The sequence below is a fragment of the Spermophilus citellus genome (genome assembly GCF_964194105.1).
Source record: "Spermophilus citellus genome assembly, chromosome: 16".
NCBI classification, from domain to species: domain Eukaryota; kingdom Metazoa; phylum Chordata; class Mammalia; order Rodentia; family Sciuridae; genus Spermophilus; species Spermophilus citellus.
This window is the reverse complement of record NC_138196.1, coordinates 87,449,278-87,467,917: the sequence shown is the minus strand read 5'-3', so window position 1 is coordinate 87,467,917 and position 18,640 is coordinate 87,449,278. Positions and strand designations below refer to the sequence as shown.

The 18,640-nt window shown below is 48.2% G+C and overlaps 1 protein-coding gene across 2 annotated transcripts in view; it reads right to left on the bottom strand.

Annotated features, from left to right (window-relative positions):
* TDRP (testis development related protein) overlaps positions 1–18,283 on the bottom strand; it is a 42,030-nt gene extending 23,747 nt beyond the window's left edge. Inside the window, exon 1 of one of the 2 annotated variants that reach the window (XM_081269353.1) lies at positions 18,019–18,283. In XM_081269353.1, coding sequence (XP_081125479.1) covers positions 18,019–18,171 — 153 coding nt within the window. In that variant the 5' untranslated portion in view covers positions 18,172–18,283. The remainder of the gene's footprint in view (positions 1–18,018) is intronic. The other variant, XM_081269354.1, reaches the window with a different exon arrangement.
* Positions 18,284–18,640: the final 357 nt, after the last annotated feature.

The window sequence follows — 18,640 nt, the reverse complement described above, 5'->3', positions numbered from 1 at the left end:
TTGCCCTAGTGCCTCCATGGTGTAGAACAGCAGTCCTCAGGCTGTGCCTGCCCTAGTGACTCCATGGTGTGTAGAACAGCAGTCCTCAGGCTGTGCCTGCCCTGAGTGACTCCATGGTGTGTAGGACAGCAGTCCTCAGGCTGTGCCTGCCCTAGTGACTCCATGGTGTGTAGAACAGCAGTCCTCAGGCTGTGCCTCCCCTAGTGACTCCATGGTGTATAGAACAACAGTCCTCAGGCTGTGCTTGCCCTAGTGACTCCATGGTGTGTAGGACAGCAGTCCTCAGGCTGTCCCTGCCCTGGTGACTCCATGGTGTGTAGAACAGCAGTCCTCAGGCTGCACCTGCCCTGAGTGACTCCATGGTGTGTATAACAGCAGTCCTCAGGCTGTGCCTGCCCTAGTGACTCCATGGTGTGTAGAACAGCAGTCCTCAGGCTGTGCCTGCCCTGAGTGACTCCATGATGTGTAGAACAGCAGTCCTCAGGCTGTACCTGCCCTGGTGACTCCATGGTGTGCGGAACTGCAGTCCTCAGGCTGTGCCTGCCCTGGTGACTCCATGGTGTGCAGAAAAGCAGTCCTCAGGCTGTGCCTGCCCTAGTGACTCCATGGTGTGTAGAACAGCAGTCCTCAGGCTGTGCCTGCCCTGGTGACTCCATGGTGTGTAGAACAGCAGTCCTCAGGCTGTGCCTGCCCTAGTGACTCCATGGTGTGTGGAACAGCAGTCCTCAGGCTGCGCCTTCCCTAGTGACTCCATGATGTGCGGAATAGCAGTCCTCAGGCTGTGCCTGCCCTGAGTGACTCCATGGTGTGCAGAACAGCAGTCCTCAGGCTGTGCCTACCCTGCGTGACTCCATGGTGTGTAGAACAACACTCCTCAGGCTGTGCTTGCCCTAGTGACTCCATGGTGTGTAGAACAACAGTCCTCAGGCTGTGCTTGCCCTGGTGAGTCCATCTTATAAAGCAGTAGTTTGCCATAACTCATTCCATTTTGAGTCCATGTGCCAAGGTGTAATGATTCTGCACCTTGATTGTACATGTAAGCAACCATCACCAGCCTAACATCACAAGGGCCACAGGCACAAACTAATAAATAACTTACACCTGCCAACTTATCCAACTAAATCAAGGAAAACCTGGACACTTGGATGTCCCAAATCATATCAGGAACACCAAGCACAAGAAATTATCAACCTGAAGGACAACCATAAGAGGAGCACCCCAAGACAGGACATGGCAGCATCTTGACCCCATCTCCTGGTCACTCATCACAGCCTCCCCAGGAAAACTGCCATAGCAGTGAACCTAGCAGAGCAGGGTTTCTCCCGCCTGTGACAACCACGCATGGCCCACTCCACGCTGACACCCAGCTGATGCTCTGAGACTGAAACTGCTCACATCCAGGTCCTTGGCCTTGACCCCCTCTGGGAACCGTTCCTTAAACCCTTGTCTGCCCACCCAGGCACTCCCCGACCCTGCACTCCTGCCTCTGCCTGTGCCTGGCTCAGCATCCTGCAACCCTGCAGTGGCTTAGCCCTTCCTAAGTCTTTCTGTGTCCTGTTTTCTATCACTGTGTGAAGTAGGTGTGGCTCGTGTGTTTCAGATTCTAGATATTAAGGTTGGAACACAAGAATCTGCGACTGCCCAGCTTGGGACTGCCAGGTGTCCCTCGCGTGCCCAGAGAACTGCCACTGATGAGCGTTCAGTAGCCTGTGGATATATTGTTATTCGATAAGTTCTGGCACTGTGGAAACACAGAAGAGTCTTGTCTGTTAACGGCACAGCACAATCACAACACCCAGGTGCCCTCGGATACAGCATACATAGCCAGATACACCAGATGCACATGTCCAGGATCACAGGCGCACACACACTGCACACTTTGCCCAAGATCTATCTATCTCTCTCTCTCTCTCTCTCTCTCTCTCTCTCTCTCTCTCTCTCACACACACACACACACACACACACACACAAATTTTCCCAGTATCTCTTTATCTCTTTCTCTCTTTCTCACACATACACCACACATGCACATACTTTGCCCCAGGTCTCTCTCTTACACACACACACACACACACCCTACACTCTGTTCAGGACCACACACAGCCAATGTGAGGACTCAGGCTGTGCTCACAAATCAGTAGAGCTGGTGTCTGAGGCCTGTCCCCATTCCTAGCGGCTGGAACACAAGCAGGTGCGTGTGCCCTCTCCAGTGCAGTCTCTGGACGGGAGCAAGATCCTGCTCACTGCAGAGGGAGCCTAGTGCCTGGAAGGGACACATTTCAAGCCCAAACCATGAGCTCCCTCCCTGTAGAAAGACAGACACATCTGGAGCTATCCTCTGACTTTTCAGCCTCAGCCCTCCTAACACACACACACAACACCACCACTCTGGAGGCCTCCTGCCAACAGATCTTGCCAAATAGGCGGAGGACACCTCAGCCAGGACTCGCTGACCCCCATCTCTGTTGCTCAGGAGGCTTCCTCACAGCAGAGCAGCTGCCCTGGTCCTGGGCACAAACCCTCCCTGTCATGCCACAAGATCTCTAGCAGGCACTTCCGTAGGCGCACCTTTATACTTCGCCAGCAGGCAGCTGCGTATCCTGTGGTGTGCTCAAGGACGGGTCCTGTGTGATACTTCCCTCTTCACCAGTCACTGTCTCATGAGCCCTTTGTGAGGGGTCCTAAAGCAAAGGTGGAGAGCAGAGACAGGCACAAAGAAGGCAAGGGTCCTAACAACTTCTCCCTGTGGGGAGAGGCTGAGCCGCCCTCCAGTGCCCCTCATGTGCAGAGCAGACTGCGGGCTCTGCCACAGTCCTGGGGCCCAGTACCTCACAGCAGCTGGTGCTTGCCTCCACCAGCTGCAGATGTGCCTGGGCTGCCCTCCCGGCAGGGCCAGCCACTGCCCAAGCCAGCTGCCTTCCCTCACCTCTGCAGCTGATGCAAGGGCCATCAACAGAAGAGGAGGTCATGTTAAAACAGTCATCAGGAAAGGCACATCTGCTTCTTCAACATTCCTCAGTCAATTCCATGGTCTGTGGCTGTAGGCTGCCTTGCCAGACATCCCCATTCTGAGCATCTCCACCTTGTGTCCTTTTCAAACAAACATATTTGAAAACTAAACGGCTAATTACTCCTAGTAATGGTAATTATTTATTTGGAGTAGTGAGGAAAATTTAATTCCCACACTAAATTTTTAAATAAAGTATTTTGCTGAAATAAAAATCAGTCTTTCATAAATAGTGCTTTGAAATTCAATTTATGTAACCAATATACACACATTCTAACCTTCACCCAATCTCATGTGCCTAATAAAAACATGTTAGTTAATACATTTGGAATTGCTTATGCAATCTAAAATGAAAAACCATGAGATTGGCCAGTTAGCAGATGGATCTACAAACGTAAAACAGCAGTGCATGGCCTTCCTTGTACAAATGTGCTTTTGTTCAGCAAGACTGTGGAATACTCCATCGGCGCATTATATAACCCGTGCACACCTCATCATTAAATGCTAATTGTTTTATAACCAGCTCGCCAGGTTGGCACTCCTGTGAAACTCAGGAATAAGAGGGGTCTTTTGATTTTTTTTAATGTTAATTTGTTATACAAGATAACGGAATGCATTACAATCCATATTACACATACAGAGCACAATTTTTTATATCTCTGGTTTACACAAAGTAGAGTCACATCCTTCATGTCTTCATACATGTACTTAGGGTAATGATGACTGTCGCATCCCACCATCTTTCCTACCCCTATGCCCCCTCCTCTCACTCCCCTTTTCCCCTTTTCCCTATCTAGAGTTCATTTAATCCTCCCACTCCCACCCCACCCCTGACCCCAGGCAGCATATTAGGGATCAGCATCCTTAAATCAGAGAAATCATGTGGTTTTTGAGGATTGGCTAATTTTACTTAGCATTATATTTTCCAGCTCCATCCATTTACCTGCAAATGCCATGATTTTATCTCTTTTAATGCTGAGTAATATTCCATTATGTATATATACCACATTTTCTTTATCTATTCATCAACTGATGGGCATCTAGGTTGGTTCACAGTTTAGATATTGTGAATTGTGCTGCTATAAACATTGATGTGGCTGTGTCCCTGTAGTATGCTGTTTTTAAATCCTTTGGGTATAGACCAAGGAGAGGGATAGCTGGGTCAAATGGTGGTTCCATTCCCAGTTTTCCAGGGAATCTCCATACTGCTTTCTATATTGGCTGCACCAATTTGCAGTCCCACCAGCAGTGTATGAGTGTGCCTTTTTTCCCTACATCCTCGCCAACACTTACTGTTTGTTTTCATGATAGCTGCCATTCTGACTGGAATGAGATAAAATCTTTTTTTTTTTTAAGGGGGGAGAGGGAATTGTTTTTAATATTTATTTTTTAGTTTTCGGTGGACACAACATTTTTATTTTATGTGGTGCTGAGGATCGAACCCAGCGCCCTGCACGTGCCAGGTGAGCGTGCTACCACTTGAGCCACATCCCCAGCCCGAGATAAAATCTTAAGAGTAGTTTTGATTTGCATTTCTCTAACTGCTAGAGATGTTGAACATTTTTTCATATATTTGTTGATTGATTGTAGATCACCTTCTGAGAAGTGTCTGTTCAGTTCCTTGGCCCATTTATTGATTGGGGTTTTTTTTGGTGTTAAGATTTTTTTAGTTCTTTATATATCTAGAGATTGGTGCTCTATCAGATGTTCGTATAATAAAAATTTGTTCCCAATTAGTAGGCTCTCTATTCGCCTCACAGATTGTTTCTTTTGCTGAGAAGAAGCTTTTTAGTTCAAATCCACCCCATTTACTGATTCTTGATATCGACTCTTGCGCTACAGGAGTCTTATTGAGGAAGCTGGGGCCTGACCCAGCATGATGGAGACCTGGGCCTACGTTTTCTTCTAACAGATGCAGTGTCCCTGGCTTAATTCCTAGGTCCTTGATCCACTTTGAGTTGAGAGGGGTAGATATTAGTTTTCACAATATTGAAAATGCTTAAAATAGCTCTCCCTTTTTTTTTTAAAGAAACTGGAAAAGGCAATCCCAATGAAGAAACATGATCCATTAAATCCATTACTTCTGCCAATCAAAATCCTAAGGAGTGGCATGAGACCCAAACCTGTGGCCAGAGCTGGCATTAACTCCACCTGCTCCCACCTCTTTCTACAGTGTCTCGACATCCTCCTTGGCCACAGCAAGGGGGTATAAAAGGTAACAAAACCAGCGCCATCGGGCAATCAGTACCTCACTGAGAGCAGGAAGCCAGGCCCACGCTTTAACAACACAGAAACCTCAAACCACGGTGGGAACAGCTCTGATCAACAGCCCAGTGTCCAGGGGTCACCCAAGGGCAACTGGTGCAGGGTACAACTGCACTGGAGGGTTTGCCAGAGACCGCAGCCACCTCAGGCAGAGCAGGGGCAGGTGTGAGGGGCCAGCCAGGTCCGCAGTCTCTTAGCGCATGCCACAGGCTCCGCGGGCTGTCTGGGAAGAGAGTTGTGCTCCTGACCAGGGAGCCCTGCCCTCAGGCCCTTGACCCCCATTTTGTCCCCTTCCAACACAAACAGCCAGTCCAATGCCCTTCCCCTCTCCCAGGAGGCAGAGTAAGTAGGTACAGACACCTGTTCAAAAAAGGACACTCCAGACGTCGCGTTATTGGTGGGAGAGGGAGGTGAAGATCAGAGCCACAGAGAGGTAGACAGGTCTAGCCAGCAAGCTGGGACAAGCCCAAGGAGGAGGACACACAGAGGACTCAGGGCCCGGGCTCACAGTGCCCCCCTGGAGCCACACCCAGCCTCCTCACAGCTGGAGTCCTCTCAGGCCAGTGTGCCAAGACACCTGCTCTCCCCCTAGACTGCCTGGACCACCGCTTAGAGACACAGTGACAGAGCGGGACCCAGGGCCCAGTGTGTGCGCTGGCCACCACAGACGCAGGTACTTGCTGCGGTGTGCCATGAGCCAGAGATGCCTCTGTCGCCACCCAGCCACCACGGGAAGCAAGCGAGACCCTGGAGGAAGGGAGGGGCTGCCAGCTCTGAGGGCTGGGTGGACAAGGGCCAGGAAGAGCCCCGACCCACACCCCCCACGCAGGGCCCGACAGCGCTCAGGGACTTCTAGTGATAGATGACAAATACCACATTACAAACAAAGCATGACAGAAATAGGCCTGGCCGATCTCATGAAGATAACACTGGGCAGGACCAGGCTCCATGTTTCCTGAGGTTGAAATAATAAGCTGAAACTGCTGGGGGAGAAGAAGGTCAGGGGAAGCAGTGGGAGAGCAGTGGCAGCACCACAGGGCTGCAGCCCGTGGACCTGAGGGCAGCGGCATCCAGGGAAAGGAAGCACTGCAAGGCCCTGTGAGCATCTCTCTGGACTCCTACTGCCCCTCGCTGTGGACAGAAGCACCAGGCCGCTCACTCCAGGGCCTCAGGTTCCCAGGCACAGCACGCTACACACCACTGAATGGAGGGGTGAGCAGTCAGCCTGCTCCAGGCTCTCTCTCGGAGGTCCCCACCTCCCCCCGATGTGCCACAGGCCGTCCGAACATCGGGTGGTTGGTCCTGCTCACCCACTCTGTGACCTCCTAGAAATCACAGAGCACCTCCTCAGCCCAAATGTCAGCCCCACACACACACTGACAGCTGCTGTGTGGACCCCGGATGAAGGACGTGCACAGGACGGCCCTCCGCCCACTCTCTCCCCTCTGGTCCACATCCTCTGCGGCACACATTTACCAACCTCTCAGCTGAGACACTGTGAGATCTCTCTCGGATTAAACCTTGCGAGTCCACGTAGGCATCAGGACTGCCTGCTCATCCAGAGGTCTGAAAGCCAAGGAGTGGTCTAGGGGTTACAGCATGGTGCTCGGGAGGAAGGCAGAGCATAAAGCAGAAACAAGATCTTCGTCTGATCCTTTCTACTTAAGTAAAACCAGACAGTAAGCTGCTGTCACTTCTTGTGATAAAGCATGTCCCTCAGGACTGTATGAGGCAAATAAAATACTGCAGAGGATGCAGAGAAACCCAGACTTGGAAAAGATATTTGTAAGAGATATCTTACTGAGAACTGCTATCAAAAATACACAAAGAACTCTTCTAGAACAGCCTGACCAGGAATCTCCAAGGAAGAGACACAGATGCAAGTCAGCACATGTGGTGTGGAACCCAGACAGGTAAGGTGCACTGCACACCCGTCACGGCCAGACTCCAGACACAAACAGCACCACGTGCTGGCGAGAAAACGGGGCAGCAGGCGCTCTCATCCACTGCGGCGGGAATGCAAAATGACACATGTACCCTGGAAGACAGTCTGTCCATTCCTTACAACCCAGCAGGCATGTTCCCTGCTACTTACTCAAAAGCCCTGAAAAGCTGACATGTGTCCACACTAAAACCAGCACACAGACATGTAGATAGGCTTTTCTCATCACTGCAAAAACTCCAAAGCAACCAAGTTGCCCTTCAGTGGGTGAGTGCGTACGTAAACTGTGGTACATCCAGATAACAGGAAGTGCTCAGTGATTTAAAAAAAAAAATGAACCATCAACCATAAAAAGAGGCCACGTAAGAAAGCAACGCACTGCTGAGTCCAAGAAGCCATTCCAAAAGGCCGCTCACTGTGGTGCCAAGTACATCACACCCCTCAAAGGTGAAACCCAGGGCCAGTGCAAAGGTCAGTGGTTGCCAGGGACGGAGGAAGCCAGGGGAACACGGTGTTCAGCAGGGAATCTGTCTCTGTGATACCACGTAAGTGGACCCTGCCGTCGCACATCTGCCCACACACAGACTGCGGAACACAGAAGAGGCCCCTCAGGTCAGCTGTGGACTCTGGGTGATGATGAGGTCCACAGGTTCACTGACTGAGAAACGCACCTCTCTGCAGATGTTGGTACAGGAGATGGTGTGAGAACAGGGGATGTACAGGGAATCTCTGTACCTTTCACTTAATCTTGCTGTAAACCCAAAAGTGCTCTAAAAAGTAATCTACTGAAAAAGGAGAAGACAATAGAATTGCTTAATAATACCAAAAAAATTAATAATAAACATGCTAAGGCAGATGTATTTTTCTCAAGTCTAAAATAAAAATCAATTTACATTACCCAGTAATTCATGGATTATAAAACTTTACTAAGTAAAGTTGTGGAAGTAAAATGAAAACAGACAGAAACACTATACAGGTGGAAAACCCGATAAGCCCCAAACACAGACACGATTTACAATGAAAAGTGGCACAGACGAAGGGAAATGGCTCACTTCAAAATGGATTTAAGATAACTGGTTATTCTGAGAGAAAACACAGATCCATTTCATTGTGACAAAATAATTCTAAACAGATTGAACTTATTTCTTTTAAATGAAGCCACAAGAAACTAGGAGACTGGGAGGGAATACTTATCTAAGCCCGAAAGCAAGGGTCAGGGGGAGACTGGGGCATTTCATCACTTTTTAAAAGTTTTAAGTCATTCACATAATTATCTTAATAAAGTCTAATTTGAAATCCATACAAATAGATCAAAACTCACCATGTGGTAAAATGAAAACAAAATTTAGTATTTATCCATGGCTCGGCCAAGTTCCCAAAACCACTGGAACTTACTGTCTGCTAATATGGTGACTCACGGAACAGGACCTAGATGGCTTCGGCAAGAAGACTGGTCACCTGGAAAACTCACCCCACCCTCAGAGGCTGGAACGTGCAGTCAGACACCCACCACTGGCCCTGAACTGCAGGAGGAGAGGGCTGGAGACAAGCTCACCACCACGGGCCCAGTTGTCATCAATAATGTAGGACACGGGACCTCCAGTAAAAAGGGCCCACCAACCACAGAGGTTGTCAACCAACCTCTGTTTCTAAGAGTTTGATTACTTTCAATACCACACTAGTAGAATCATGCTTTATCTATCTTCTATTATTGGCTTAATTCGCCAAGCACAACGTCTCAAGATGGATCCATGTAACAGCATAAGACACGGAATAATATTCCAACGTACATAGAGATCACATTTGCTTTACCCATGGAACCATCCATAGACATTTAGATTGTTTTCACCTCTGGGCTATTGTGAATAGAGCTGCAATGAATGTGGGCAAGCAAATATCTCATTGTGATCTTGTTCTCATTTCTTTAGGATATACACCCAAAAGAAGGATGGCTAGATCATATAGTAATTCAATTTTAAATTTAAGAGGAACTGCCACCATTTTCCAAAGTAGCTACATCCTGTTATCTAGTCATCAATAGTGTATGAGTGTCCTATTTTCCCATATCCTCCTATACTGGTCATTTTCTGGCTGTCTTTCTTTCTTTCCAGTGGCCACACCAAGTGTGAAGTAATCTCTCATGGCTTTGACTTGCATTTCCCTGAGAACTGGTCATGAATATCTTATGTGCTTATAGGGCACTTGTTTATCTTCTTTAAATATATCTTTCCCATTTTTAATTCATTTGTTTTTTCATTGTTGCACAAGTTCTTTGCACATTAAATATTAACCGTTTATCAGACATATGGTTGAGAAATACTGATCCCATTCAGAAGGCTGCCTCTGTGCCCTGCTGCTTGTTTTGACATGGTTTCACATACCTATTTCTTCCTGTCACATCCAACACCCATGCTGATCAATAAGTGCTCACGCAATTATTTGCAAACATGCAGAATAGCAATGGGCTCCTTCCTGGCCAGGGTTAAACAAGGGCAATGTTCTACCTTCATGTTTCAGTCCTTGCTGGCACTCCTGTGGACGCTTGCTGCCCACAGAGCTGCGGCCAGCAAGGGGAACAGCTGGACTCCAGCAGCTGCGTGTTTTACTTGTCTTCTCCCAAGTCATCTACATTCTGGACTGGAAACTTCACGACAGAAAAGACCGTGAAGCAGGCTGCGCCCTGATGCCAAGAGCAGAGCCAGGCACATGCTGGTGCCAGGCACCTGTGACATGAGTGGACGAGGACATCCTGCCCTAGGGCAGAGCTGGCCTCTTTCGTGCTGGTTGAGTGGAGGGCACCAGACCTGGGGAAGAGGGGAGGATGGTCACCTACTCAGACTCCTCTCCTGGGTAAGCGGACAACACCTGCTGATAGGGTTGTTTATTGGACACCTGGTACAGCACAGCAGAAGAGCCCTAGTCCATTTCCCATGGATGAGTTATTCAGAGGAAGGGAAGAGGAGAAAAGAGGAGACTTGAGGTCACTCCCGTCAGGGGCAGAGCAGTGCTGCTGTCCCTTAGATGCACAGTATAGTGTTTTCTAGTAGCCTCATCAAAATGTTAAAAGTTCTGATGCAAAATTTCAGATCAGTATTTTCAAAATATAATTACATAAATATGTAAACTATAAAAATCTGTTCATGAGATATGTATTGTACTTTTTTCATGCTTGGTCTTAGATATGTGGTATTTTCATTTATCGGCGCATTTTACATTTAATTTTACATTTAATTTCAGTGCTAAATTTTCATCAGAAATACTTGATCAGTATTTAAGGGTTATAAAATTCACAGCTGTAAAAGTAGATTGTTTTATCTGAATTGTTACAAAAATCCTGAAAAGTTTTCCAATAACTGAAATTAAATATCTGCTTTTAAATTGAAATTTAAATAATTAAAAATTCAGCCCCACTAGTCCTGTTTCAGATTCTTTTTTTCTTTTCTTAAAATACTTCTCAGTTGTAGTTGACACCATACCTTTATTTTATTTATTTACTTATTTGTAAGTGGTGCTGAGGATAGAACCTAGGGCCTCACATGTGCTAGGCAAGTGCTCTACCACTGAGCCCCAGTCCCAGCCCCGTTTCAGGTTCTTAATAGCTAGTTTTTTTTTTTTTTTTTTAGAGAGAGAGAGAGAATTTTAAATATTTATTTTTTAGTTCTCGGCAGACACAACATCTTTGTTGGTATGTGGTGCTGAGGATCGAACCCGGGCCGCACGCATGCCAGGTGAGCGCGCTACCGCTTGAGCCACATCCCCAGCCCTTAATAGCTAGTTTTTGCTAAAGGCCATGGAACCGGAAAGCACAGCTCTAGAATCTTCTTGTAGGTGCAGGTCTGCTCATCAGGGAGGGCCGTGGAGCCTCGGAGGCCTTGCGTGTTGCCCTGTGCAGTGAGCACCTGTGAAAGCCAGTTGTAAACCTGGGAGTTCTAGCTGGTCTTCCCTGGACTCCATGGCCTGGAGGAGTGCCCTTCTCGGTGCCTGTGGGCACTGCCTCACACCCTACAGGCTCACCGTGGGAGTGGACAGCTGCTCCGTGCCACGGCAGGCCTGGCGGAGTGCTCTGTCCACAGCTGTCCTCTGCCCTCAGTGGACCACTGGGAGGATGGTCAGCTCTGCTGTGGCTGAGGAGTGGGGCTAAGGGCAGCAGCCTCAGGGGTGGAAATTGAGGCGGAAGCCTGAGTGACAGGATTCCCACCTGTGATTTCAGGTGGATCTCATCCAGACCGAGAGCACAGACCATGAGCACAGTTGTCTTCTGTGGGCTACAGGCAGACGGGACATTTCATGCTCATTCTGTCAGCTGGTGGACCCCAGAGCGGCTGCAGTAGGCGCATACCCTGCAGTCCCTGCTCTCCCTGTGGCTCTCTGCAGGTGCAGGGAGGGAGCAGTTACTTCCAAACACCAGAAGCAGGAAGGGTATCAACTTTAATGTAAGGAGGGCCCAGGGCTCTAGGGGAAAGGGCCCCATGACTCCAGGACTCCTTGTGTGAGCTCTTTAATGAATAAGTGTCTATTAAAGAAAGAAAATGAAGCTTTAGCTCTAGAATTTTCTCCCTGGGAATACAGTATTCTGTTCAAAACTGGAAGATGTTCATCAGTTCTAACATTGTGACCCCCTGGTACTGTGTGTGCTGTGAGCGTGGCTCAGCAGAGGTCTGTTAGGAACTGGACTGAGGGTGCTGGTGCTGCCCCATGGAGGGCCTGCACTGTCTGCTGCCATCTGTTACGGCAGAGTCTTGTGGTGGCCCTGCAAGGTAGGTGCAGTTAATCTTCACTGTTCAAGGATTTCGTGATTGATCTACTTGAAGAAATTTCCCTCATATAAGTGAAAGGACAAGACTAGAATGTGCTCCTAAAGGTCCTCAAAAGAGGACTATTAAAAAAAAAAATCTGTATATCCATACAAGCACACACTCCTGTTGAAGTCTAAATGCTAGTGTCCCTCCAAAATTCACCTTTTGAAGCCCTATTCCCAGAGGATGGTGTGTGGGGATAAGCCTCAGGACAGTCATCAGTGTCAAAGCGGTCATGAGATAAGTGTCCTCACAGAGGCGGTGGCCAGAGCCGACTTCCCTCCACAAGGCCAATGGGAAGGCCAACAGGAGCAGATATGCCAGCACGTTGATCTCAAGCTTGCAGCCTCCAGAACTATGGAGAGTGCCACTTAACCTCCGGTTTATCCCACTTGCTATAGCAGAGGAAATGGACTGAGACACTCACACAACATCTGAACACAGAAGATGCGCCTGGAAGAAGAAGGACCCTCTTTCTGCACTGGTTAGGAACGATCGCCACTCGCTGCTGAGTGGGAAAGCCGTGGGTGACGTCTACACAACATGTGGGCTTCTGACAGGAGAGGGCACACATCTGCTGGAACTCATGGAAAACAGCAACGATATGTTAGCTATAGAAGCAGAGAGGCCAGGATGGTGGACAAGGCACATCTGAGGCACATCAGGGCCTCGTTCCACTGTACCATCCCTTGGAAAGATGCCAGTGGTGGTTGGCTGGGCCTAGGAGCTGGACCCAACCACCAACTGCTAGGTGATGGCATTCCTTCCTTCCCAAATACCATCAGCTGAGCGAGCTCCAGAAGAGCCCTCCCAGCACCGCAGAGGAGGATGCTGGGGGATCTCAACTCAGACTCCCTCATTCTTTTCATCTTCCAACCTGATTCTGAAATTCCTGAAACAGTCTTTGACTCCTTTCTTTCTCTTTTCTTCCTCCATCCCTTCTGGCAATGCCTATAGAATATGTCTAACCCTTTAAATGTTTTTAACATGAAAATTCCCCAAGGTTTGTTTGGGAAGGCCCTGACTTACAGCTGACCAAATCCGCCTGCAGTCAGCTCAGCTGCATGAACCCATGGAGACCCCCAGTGCTGGGTCTCTGCATCTCCTTCTCCACTCTCTGCTAACACTCTCAGGGGGAGGATCAAAACAAAGCCCAGCCCCTCAATATGCCCAATCAAATACATTTTGGCATATCCATCCAAAAACATCTACCACCACACAGTCTTGAAAATTCACCTCTTTTCAGCTGGCGATGCTAAAATGGAGTCCTCCATGAGACACGTACTGTGTTAAGGAGATGTTCTGAGGACAGAGAGGTGCCTGTGACGGGAAGGCAAATGTGTGTCCTTACATATGCATCTGTACAGCTGCATAAAGATTCCATGATACACAAAAACATTAACAATGCACCCCTTAGGACTGAGGGAAGAAGTTCCCTAACAACTAGTATCCAAGGGGTTTTGCCACATTTTTAGTGACCTACTTAAGATGAAACTCATTAAAACACATTCCTTCTTGTTGAATGACAACAATGAGTGATTCTCCTTATCAACCTGCTTATTTTAATCAAAATATTTGTGTGCTTATGACCAAACAGGTCAATGGCCTAAAGAGAATCACAGGGTAATTTACTCTTCACCGTGTTAAAACTACTTTAGTAAAGTGTCCCTTGATCCAAGTAGTAAGTTTGAGCACCTCATATTTGAACTTATTAGAACCCAACATTCAGCTATTTTTTTTTCTTTAATGCACACACACACAGATTATAGCTTTGTGGACCTGATTTTCAAGAAAGCTGACAGAACAGGCATGAATGTAAACTAATACCTTTCTAATATCAGTGTACTCTCAACCTGCATGTTGAAAGCACAAAAGGACTGAGAACATCTTTCTACTGAGACAACAAATTTAGCAGACTCGTTCAATACTACATGCAGGTTTTTTTGCTACTCTAAAACCTTTCATTGATGAAACAGGTGATCAATTGCAGTACTATCAATACTATTCACGTATTAGTTTCTGCTTCTCTCAAATTTAAATAAATTTGTAGGCAGCAGTTGTATGATAGACTTGTCATGAATTTTAAAATTTAATTCTAAGAGAAGTTAGCTTTGGATAAAGACTAATCCTCCTGAAGAATAAAAGTATGAAGGACCTGCCACAATTAACAAATATTTTCTCTACTGTTCTTTTTTTTAATATGACAGCTTCCCACATGAATTTGCTTAGTATCTCAAATTGCATACCTAAAAAATAAATTTACAATTATTACACACATAGAGCACAATTTTTCATATCTCTGGTTGTATACACAGTATTTACATACCAATTCATGTCTTCATACCTGTACTTTGGATAGTACTGAATGTTTTTCCAACATACTGACCATCCTTAATAAAGTATCAAAAAAGCACAGTCTACACTCACTACTAGAAGACAACAGGAGAAAACCTAGAAGACTATGGTATGGCAACAAGTTTTTAGATGCAACACCAAGGTGCAATCCATGAAAGAATTGAAAAGTTGAACTTCATTTAAATTAAAAACTTCTGCTCTACAAAAGGCACTGTCAAGAGAATTAGAATAAAAGCCAGAGACTGGAAGAAAATACTTGCAGACACATCTGATAACAGATTGTTATACAAAACATACAAAGAACTCTTAAAACTCTAAAAATGAGGCAAAGACATTAAAAGACACCTCCCCAAAGAAGATATGCTGATGGAAGTAAGCATGTGAAAAGAGGCTGCATATTTTATTGCACAGGGGAAATGCAGATTAAAAAAACAATGAGACACCACTGCACACCAATAAAAATGGCCCAAATCCAAACACTGGCAACACCAAATGCTGGAGAGGATATGGAGCAGCAGGAACTCTCTCACTGCTGCTAGGAATGCCAAATGGTGAGCTGCTTTGGTAGGAGTAGAGCAGTCTCACAAAACTACCCACACTCATACCAAGAAAGCACATCCTTGGCATTTACCCAAACCAACTGAAAACTCATGTTCTAACACACACACACACACACACACACACACACAAAAACCCACACACGGATGTTTTTAGCACTCTTACTCATAATAGCCAAAAGTTGAAAGCAAGCAAGTAGGTACATGGATGAATAAACTGTGGTAGGCAGGCACAGTGACACATACCTGTAATCCCAGCTTCTCAGAGGGAAACTGAGGCAGGAAGACTGCAAGTTTCAGGCCAGCCTGGGCAACTGAGATCTTTTCTCACATAAAAAAAAATTTTAAAAGGACTGAGGATGTAGCTCAGAAGTAGCGTGCCCTTTGCTCAATTCCCAATGCCATAATAAAGAAAAATGATCAGAACTGGTACATCCACAAAATGGAGTATTATCCAGCACTAAAAAGAAATGAGCTATTGATCCATAAAAAGACGTGAAGGAATCTTGAATGCATATTATTGAGTGAAAGAAGTCAATGTAAAAGGCCACATACTCTCAAAAAGTAATTTCTCTAATACAAGTTCTGATACTGACCATATTCAAATGCAACAGTCAACTTCAACTCCTGTAAGTTGGGAATGACATAAACCTGCTAATGGCAGACATGCTGGAAAAGGGTGGTCAGGGGTCCCAGGGGATAGGGGGGCAGGAGGAAGCAGTAGGCAGAGCCCAGAGGGCTTGTGGGAGAGTGCACCTACTCTGTAGGATACTACAGAGGTGGTTCCATGTCATACGCAGACATCGGTCCAAACCCACAGGAAGGCACACCAAGCATGCACTTCAGCGCTGGGTTGACTTCAGGTACAGAGGACATGTGGCTGCTCTGGTGCCAGGAGCCAGGAGTCTGGAGGGGGGCAGGGGGACAGATGGGAAGTTTCTGTGCTTCCCACATGAATTTGCTTAGTATCTCAAATTGCATACCTAAAAAATAAAGTATATTAAAATAAAATTTTTTTGAAACCCACACAGAGAGGTAAGCCAAAGAGTACAGATGACAATTCTGTAAACTAAAGATCAGAAAGAGCTTTTAACAAATGTGTTACCTATGACTGAATCTCAGTAGAGGCTCCTATTTTTTCTACCTTTTCTGTATGTTAGAAACTGTTCAAAATGAAAGCACACGAGGAAAAACAATGGTCTTAGTATTCATCAAGAGATCTGGAAGCAGAACATACGAAGGCTCCACTGAAACGGTTCCGACTCCCTGTGGAAACAGCCCTGCTCATCTTGCAGCATCATTAGGTACTCACAGCTTCTTCATTAATTCTGTAACCACATATAAGTTCTCTTCATAGTATTTAAGAAAACAGATGCTGTTTAGACCAACTGAAAAATTTTGAGCCTTAAAAAATCTAAAGGTAAAGCTGGAAGTGTATCTCTCTCTGGGTAGAGCACTCGCCTAGCAATGCTACAGGCCCTCCCTGGGCTTACCTCCAGCACTGTAAAATGAAATAACAAAATAAGTAAAATATACATAAGCACTAATACTATCAAAAGGTGACTTTTCAAAGAGAAATTCTGATAGCAACCATATCTTAATGTTTAAGAGAATCAGATGGGGGCTGGGGATATGGCTCAAGCGGTAGCACGTTCGCCTGGCCTGCGCAGAGCGCTGGGTTCGATCCTCAGCACCACATAAAAATAAAATTAAGATGTTGTGTCCACTGAAAACTAAAAAGTATTTAAAAAATTCTCTCTGTCTCTCTCTCTCTTTAAAAAAAAAAAAAGAGAGAGAGAGAGAGAGAGAGAGAATCAGCTGTGCTCAGCAATGCCACCTATGATCCCAGTGACCCTGAAGGCTGAGGCAGTCTGGGCAACTCAGTGAAACCAGTCTCAAAAAAACTTATAAGGGCTGGAGGTGTTGGTCAGTGGAAACACACCACTGACCCACACCTCCAGCCCTTCATTCAATCCCCAGTACCAGAAAGAGAAAGAAATCAACTCCAATTTCTGTGAGCTGGGAATGGTAATGAACTCCTGTAAAAAAAAAAAATCATAAGATGAAACAATTTGTCTCAGAGTTCTTCTACTCCAATTGTGAAAGAAATGATCTGCAAATCATCATTGGCTTTCATAAAAGCTGCTCAAAATTTAACACAAAACGAAATTTTAGCTAGCAGGGCATGGTGGCTACTCCCTGAGGCCGATGCCCCAGAATCACAGGTTCCAGGCCGAGCCTGGACGATTTAGGGAAACCCTGGTGCAATATATAAAACAAAAAGATCTGGAGAGGGGCTAGAGCCACAGCTCCACGGCAGACTGCTCGCCTAGCACGTGTGACACTGGGTCTGCTCCTTAGCACCACATGAAAATATACAAGATAAAGGCATGCTGCACATCTGTAAGTACAAAAAAAAAAAAAAAAAAGCTGGAGATGTGGCTTAGTGGCAGTGGGCAGCCCTGGATACAATCCCTAGTACCACAGAGAGAGAATAAAAAGGGAGCGGAGGGAAGAAGGAAGGAAGAATTGTAAGGGAAAGAAGGAAGAAAAGGGAGGGAGGGAGGCAAACTGGGTTTCCGACCTAAATTTCATGGCACACGAAAAAAGGGTGGGGAGGATTATGAATGCATACAGGATGCACCTGTGATTCTTTTTAATCAAAAAATTCCAGACATTCCAAACATCTCTCTACATTTGTCAAGCAAACGCCTTTCAAACTTCAGAGAATCCAAGGTTCAAAGGAAACACGCGTTAGCCCACGACCCTCCAGCGCCACCACCAGAGGTCCCGGGCGCCGTGAGTCGGGGTTTCTCGGCTCTTCCACCGGGAACCGGCCGGAGACGTCCACCTTGGCAGGAATGTGAAGGGCAGCGCGACGGCCAGCCGGGACAGTGCCCTGCCGCCGCCGGCTCCGGGAGTTGACAGACACGTCGGGGGCTCTCGGGAGCCCCGGCCACCCGCGGGGCCCTGGCCACGCCGTCTACTGACCACACGCGGGGCCCACACGGCGAGAAGCACCCCGCGGCCCGGGACGAGCTTCGCGACATCCCCCGCCCGCACCTCACGGCGGACCCGGTCGCGCGCCCTCCTCACCTGGGGGCCCGCAGCTCCGCCCGCGCCCCCAGCCCACCCGCGCCTCACCTGCGCCGGGGCCGCGGCTGTCCCCGACCGCGGCACCGCCCCCAGGCAGTCCTCCTCTTCCGCGGGCTCGTCCAGGAGCACCCGGCTCCGGCTCAGCTTCCACATCGCGGGCGGCTCGACCTGCTCCGTCCGCGCCACCGCCCCGCCCTGAGCCCGGCTGACGCGCTCCCGGCGGCTCCCGCGGACGCCGGCCGGTGGCCGGGCGGGGCCGGGCGGGCGGCCCAGCCCTCCGGCCAGCCCCCCTCCCACCCCTCCCACCCCTCCGGCCACCCCTCCCGCCCCTCCGGCCAGCCCCCCTCCCGCCCCTCCGGCCAGCCCCCCTCCCGCCCCTCCGGCCAGCCCCCCTCCCGCCCCTCCGGCCACCCCTCCCGCCCCTCCGGCCACCCCCCCCCCCTCCGGCCAGCCCCCCCCCCGCCCTCCCGGCCCACCCCTCCCACCGCTCCGGCCAGCCCCCCTCCCACCCCTCCCACCCCTCCGGCCAGCCCCCCCCCCCGCCCTCCCGGCCCACCCCTCCCACCGCTCCGGCCAGCCCCCCTCCCACCCCTCCCACCCCTCCGGCCACCCCTCCCACCCC